The 6,710-nt window shown below is 53.4% G+C and overlaps 1 protein-coding gene across 1 annotated transcript; it reads right to left on the reverse strand.

The window, feature by feature from the left end:
• Positions 1-2,801: 2,801 nt before the first annotated feature.
• KLHDC7A (kelch domain containing 7A) lies at positions 2,802-5,417 on the reverse strand. Its single transcript, XM_062013261.1, has 2 exons — positions 5,225-5,417; positions 2,802-4,864 (listed from the first exon to the last, which is right to left on the reverse strand). Exons 1-2 carry the CDS (start codon positions 5,415-5,417, stop codon positions 2,802-2,804), a joined length of 2,256 nt encoding a protein of 751 aa, XP_061869245.1.
• Between the last annotated feature and the right edge of the window lie 1,293 nt (positions 5,418-6,710).

A 6,710-nucleotide genomic window follows, 5' to 3' on the forward strand; every position in this document is an offset into this window, starting at 1 on the left:
TACTTGAACTTGCTTGGGGTGCTTTGCAGCTGCATGTAGCTCCACTCTTTAGAGTTTTATTAAGATGCACTGCCTACCTCCCAACCCTTTTGCCTGTAAATTGAGGCAGCTTTGCCAGGCTGATCAGTGAAAATAAAGAAGCTCCTGGTGTGACAAGCACTGTAACACCTTGATGGTCTTATGGTTATCCTGAGAGCTGCAAGCCTCTGGTTTGAAGCTGCTTCCCATCAAGTAGAAACACATCGATGTTGCTGGCTGCCACAGTGGGAAATCAACTGCTGGCAACCACTGGTGGTGGGAAGAGTTAGTTGGTGATGCCACCATTGCCACCCCACCTGCCAGCCCTCCAGAGGCTCCTCCCCTGTGCTGCTCTTCAGGAACAACCCAAAAAGCTCCTCCAGGTCTGAATATCAGTTTGCGTCTGCCCTTTCCCCTTTGCTTTCCCTTAACTGCAGCCCAAAGTCATTTCACCATCAACCACAAGATCACCACATGCTTTTTGCTCTAGACCTGGTTGTCCTTCCCTGCAGAACAAGCAGTGTTCCAGCACGGGGTGTCCCCAGTGCTTTTAATCTCCAAAGTGTCTCCCCAGGCAAAATGTGTTAATATTGGAGAGTGCAGGAGGAGGAGGAGGAGGAGGGAGAGCTCCCCATCCACAGTCATTGCTATTCATCACTCACCCTCACACTGGGGAATGAGGAAAAGCTGACTGGTTTGGAAGTTGCAGCCTGGCAGCAAGGAGCTAAAGGAGAGGTGAAATATTAAGCAGAAGCACTGAGAAGGGCAGGATCCCAGGAAAGCTTTTCTGGGGATGAAAAAAACCCCCCAAAAGCTGTTACCTGGAAGGGCTCCAGTTGCTGGGCTCTCATTCAGCCAGTGAGTCCTCTGCTCCCCAGCACCCAGGCTGCTGTGGGAGGATGCTGGAGGGCACAAAGGCAGGATGCTAATGAGGACAAGAGGCTTTTGTAGGTTGCAAAGGGGCTGGGCTGCTCCAGTGAAACAGCCAGCACCTGGGATTTGCTGAGGGAGAAGTAAAGATGTATTGCAACATGTGTGAATCCATCCTGTTAAGCTTGTTGCTCTGAGGGCCAGCTGTGGAGGCTGCTGGAAACCAAGGGGTTAAATAATAATGATAATAACAAGAAGGGGTTTTGACTCATCAGTTTTACCAGCCCAAGCATCCCAGCATAGAGATGAAACATGCTACAGCTAACAAGCAAACCTCAGAGGTGGGGTTAATTCACACAGCTTCCCAACATGAGTGGATGTCACTGACCTTTGCAGGAAGAGCTTGAAGGAAGAAACATGAGCCCTGTAGGCAGTGACTGAGTAGAAGTAATAAGTACTTTAGGGAGCATTTGAAGAGAACATTAACCTAAGCTCTCCTAGACCACCATGAGCAGCAAAGTGTAAATGGTGGTACCGTGGGCTGCTCCAGCACTGTCTCATCTCCAAGAGCTTCAAGTGCAGCCTTGACTTTGTGCTGGTGACTGGCTGCCACTGAGGAGGGAGCTACAGGAGGGTTTTATCCGTCTGGGAGCTGGGTTTGTCCGTCTGGGGCTGACAGATGACAAGTCGTTTGATAGGAAGAAAATGCAATTACCCAAAGTAGGCTCTTGGCAGGACACGGAGATGGAGGAGTGAGGTCAGTGGAACCCAGGGAAAAAGGGATGAGAACACTGGCTGCTCACATCTAGGGCCCTGGTTTGATTTTGGTTCCCACCTCAGAGATGTTGTTTGGGTAATTAGTGATGTAAAACATGCATCACCTCCTTTGTTTCCCTTAGGCTTGGCTTGAAATGATGCACAACAGTAGCCTGTGGTTGATTTTACCAAATGCTCACTTTAATTTCATTGAAGGCCAGCTGTCTATAAGCCCATAGTGCCCATTCACATCCTGTGCACATGAATGTATACATATGTATTAACTCTGTGCTGAGGAGAGGGTAATGGATAACAAGGCACTGGTAGGAGCAGTGCACCCTCTGGCCTCCAGCCTTCAACCCTGGGATGGTATGTGCAGTCAAGCCTGAAGGCTCAATGTTGGCTTGATGCCCATGGGGATGACCTTTGGATGATGCCTTCTTAGGATCAAACCTCCCTGTTGTGTTCCTCCAGCCTAAAATCTCCCATGTGTGGCATTTCCAGGTCGAGATTAAAGACACAGTGTGTAAAGCAGCTGCTTGTCAGGCAGTGGCCAGCTTGGAGCCTGCAGTGAGCTGTGGTTTATTTGCATCTAAGCAAGCACACCTATATTTAAATACCTCTAAGCAAACAAGTCATAGAATCATAGAATCAAGTCCATCCAGCTCCTGCTTTGTTTTTCCTTGTGTCTTCAAGGCTGGGTTTGCTGGAAGTATCCAAGGGCAGTTTTTCTCCTTCCTTACTTATATCTGGTGGTAGGTATGGACAACATTGCCCTGGTAGTGTTGGTCCTATGTTATGTGTTCCAATGGCCCTCCAGGGGAGGTTGAGGCTGGAGCTGAGGCAGAACTGTTTCCCTGAGAGGGGTGTGAGCCCCTGTGCCAGGCTGCCCAGGGAGCTGGGGGAGTGCCCAGCCCTGGAGGGATCCCAAAGCCGTGGAGCTGAGGTGCTGAGGGCAATGGGTTAGTGCTGGGCTGGGCAGGGTGAGGGGAGGGCTGAGACTTGATCTTAAAGGTCTTTTCCAACCACAATTCTACATGGCTCCTTGGTGATGAAAATGGTTCTTGGTGATGAAAATGATTCTTGGTTCCTTCTCCCACCAGCTTTCACCATCATGTCACATCTCAACCATTGCATCAGGCCACAGCACGGATCCCTCAGACCTGAGTTTGTGATGTCCCTCCCCCTGGCAGCACCAGGACAGTCGGCAGGAGGCTGCCCCGAGGCGATGGGAAAGGCTGCAGCTCCTTGGTCCCGAAGCGTGGTGAGATATGATCAGCCAAGAAGCGGACGTGGAAGTGCCGGCTGATGCAGTGGACCAAGTTGCCCACCACGGCACACTGGAAACCAGATGGTTTGGGCATGGCATAGGCAGCACACTCATACCACAGCTTGGCCTTGGCACCGCAGCGGTAGACGCTGACGCCCACGGCACGGTGCAGGTCGAAGCGGTAGATGAAGCCGTTGGCACTCACCATCTCAACCGTCCTGTCCTTGGCACCGCTGGCAGGGCTGACCCTCCAGCTGTCTGAGCTGGCAGCGTAACGCAGCAGCACGTAGTGCAAGGTGCCCCCTGTCACGTAGATCTCCCCATCACACACGGTGGCCGTGTGAGCCACAGCGAAGGTGTTGTGGGGTAGGGGTGAGGTGAAAGTCCAACGGTCCTGCCGGGGGTCGTAACGTTCCACTGTGTAGAGGCACTCGCCACCAATGGCATAGAGGTGGCCATCCAGAGCCACGAGCTTGCAGTGAGGCCGTGCTTGGTTCAGGGGGCAGATCTCCCTCCAGATGTTGGTCAGAGGGTCATAGCAGAAGACACGGTTGGAAGGTCTCTGAGTCCTGCCCGTGCCCTCGCAACCGGCCACCACAAAGAGGTAGTTGAACATGCTGCACATGGCACAGCCCTGGGAGACCACCTCTGGTGGCACGTGGCAGAGTTGATGCCAGCTGTCCCCTCCTGTGTCGTAGTAGCAGAGGCGGCTGCTGTGCAGGCCAGGCTCCTGCACGTTGATGTCTGCCACGGCCACGTACATCTTCCCCTTCATCCTCCCCTGCAGGATGAGCTCCCTCTCAGCGGCGTTGAGGCGGTTGTAGATGGAGGGTGTCCTCAGCACCTGCAGGTAGTTGTCACTCATCACCTTGTAGGCAGCCTCCTGAAGGTGGGTGACCTTCTGCACCTTGGCTGTGCAGAGGACTTCATAGCAGTTCCCCAGGTCCAGGTGGATGGGTGGTGGTATTTGGAAGAGGTCAGTAGTAGCCATCAGCCCTGGCTGAGGGCTTGTAGGTGGTGTGCAAGCTGGTGCTGTGACCCCAAAACCATCTATGGGCAGCTGGAGGTGGGGGGTATCAGCAATTTGGAGGATACTGTCCTTACGGCCAGGAGACGGTGGCTCAGGGGAGATCTCCAAGCTCCCTTTAGGTGGTGAAACGATGGAAGAGGTGATGGGATCCTGCATTGCCAAAGCTGGGTCTGGCTGCTCGGTTGCAAAGCTCTGCAGGTCTCCACGGAGCTGCTCTGAGCTGTGATGCCATGATGTTCCCAGAAGGGTGTAGGGGAGAGACCTCTTCTCCAACACTGACTGGGAGATGGACTGGACATAGTAGTCGTAGACCTTGCCTTTGAGGCCAGGGGCTGTCTGTGCAGCCCCATCCTTCATCTGTTTCTTGGTGATGTAGTTCTCCTCCACCTGGATCTTTGCCACCGAGGAGAAAGAGTAGGAGGCATACGACCCCACATTGCTCTCTGTCATCGTTAGACCCAGGTCTGAGGTGACACTGAGGGTCTGAAGCACTTCCCTACGCCCCTCAGCCTGCTGGCTCATGCCTCCAACAGCCAAATCCTGCTCTGTGCTTTGGGCACATCCATCACCTGCTACCTGGGCATTAGCAACCCCAGGGGTTGGGGCAAACGTGTCCTCCTCCCTCAGGCTGCTCAGGGTTTCAGCTGCCTTCCCAGGGTCATAAGTGTTCAGCTTACTTCCTGACTTCTTTACCAGCTTACTCCCTGACTTGTTTACCAGCTTACTTCCTAGCTCACTTCCAAGCTCACATTCCAGCTCACTTCTGAGCTTGCTTCCAAGCTCACTTCCCAGCTCATTTCCCAGCTCACTTCCAAGCTCGATTCCTGGCTCACTTCCCAACTTGCTTCCTGGCTCATTTCCCAACTCACTTCCTGGATCCCTTTCCTGCTTGATTCCTGGCTTGCTTCCCAACTTGCTTTCTGGCTCATTTTGTGGCTTACTTCCTGGATCACTTTCCTGATTGATTCCTGCTTTCCTTCCCAGCTCACTTCCCATCTCATTTTCTTTCCCACCTCCCATCTCATTTTCTTTCCCACCTCCCATCTCACTTTCCCTCCCAGCCATCCTTACTCTCCCACAAGTCAACCCCAGTTCAGAAACCATCTCCTCTCCTCCCTCCTTACCCTCCTCACCCCTCCTCACCCTTTGATCCTCCTGGGAAGGCACGAGCATCCCAGGAACATTTCCTTGCCTGCTACCCCTCCTCCCCTCCCCACCACACACCCTCCTACGTCGCAGACCTGCTGCTCCATCCCCACCATCCCCATCACCCCCCCCACCATCCCCAGCCCCAGCAGCATCTCCCCTCTGCTCTCCTCGCGACTCGACCGGCGGGGTTTTGGCCCCAGCAAGCGAACGGGACTTATAAAACCTGAATGCCAGAGTGAGGAGGAGCAGAGCGGCGGCGGAGAGGACCAGCTTGCCCGTCAGCTGCATGTCGGACTGCCAGGGCAGGGTTACCCACTGGGGCATTTTTCCATGCCAGGAATGCAGAGGAGCCGATTAATGATTGTTGAGCGAGGCTGGAGAGTGAAGCTGAAGGTTTGGGGCAAGGTGACTTTGAGTGGGGAAAGCTGGCAGGAGGCTTTCCGGACAAGCTTTGTATGTTTTAGGCTGGGCTGGGCTCCGGGGAAAAGGTCCAGCCCAGAGCTGGCAGCACAGAGGTGGCTTTATTAACCTGGTAAACAGAGAGGCTCGGAGACAAGAGAAAGGAAGCACAAAGGGAGGAAAAGTATCTCCTGCGAGCAGCCCGAAGCTGCTGCCTCCTCATTCCTTTTGCTATTAAAAAGGAAACATGCAATGGAAGGAGAAAAGAAGTTGTTTTGTCCAGGGAAGTCCCTTGATCCCTTGGTACAGGAGAGGGGAAGGGAGGGAGAAGCAGCCTGGTGCTGGGCAGACCTTTGGTCTGACGCTGAGCAGCTGCTCCGCAGCAGAGGCGGGTGACTAATTCAGTAGCCTTCGTTTGTGGCACGTTACCTAATGAAGGGTGACAGGAAAGAGCCTGAAAGCTTCTGGGGTCTCTTTGAGGCCAGCTTAGAAGTGGCAGGGATATTAGGAGCCGGTGGAAAAGGAGCTGGGGGGGATGGGGGGGACTTTGGGAGGGAGGGGAATAATCCAGCACTGAAGAGGAAAGGCAGGCAGGAGTGAAACTGCAGCTGGTGGCTGTCGCATTCAGAGACCTGCATCTATGTGCAGGGGGAGAGGGATAAACTAAGGGAAGTAACCATAAGCACTGGGACCAGGAGGAAATTTGGGATGGGAAGGGATGTGAGTCATTATTTCAAAGTGATGTGTGTGGGATGTCCACAGGGACTGGAATCACTCAGTGGGGAAACTGAGGCACGGGGGGGGGGGATGCCAGACAATGTCACGCTTACTTCTCTCTCCCCCTGGAAAGATGTCTGTGATGTGTCTGGTCCTGATTTGAATTTCAAAGATTTAAGGGAACTGTTGTCCCTGTTGTCCCTGAGGCAGCAGAGTCCCCACGCTCCGTGGGATGCGGAGGAGAGGAGGGAAGCTGGGGAATGGCATCGCTCTGCAACTGCTGCTAAGTGAGCTGAATTCAAAGGGAGACAATTAATTTCCTTTTCCCTGAGGGGAATGTCTTGCATGCTGAGAGATGCATAAAGAAACAACCAAAATGGGGTTAAGGGTGGGTGGCTGCTCCTGTTTATATGCTGGGACTTGCTTCCTGCTAGCTCGGTCCCAATCTGGTGAGATGTGCCAGAGAAATGAACACAGGTGATGCCAAACTCTTCATATGAG

The sequence above is a fragment of the Colius striatus genome, chromosome 21 (assembly GCF_028858725.1).
Source record: "Colius striatus isolate bColStr4 chromosome 21, bColStr4.1.hap1, whole genome shotgun sequence".
In the NCBI taxonomy this organism is placed as follows: domain Eukaryota; kingdom Metazoa; phylum Chordata; class Aves; order Coliiformes; family Coliidae; genus Colius; species Colius striatus.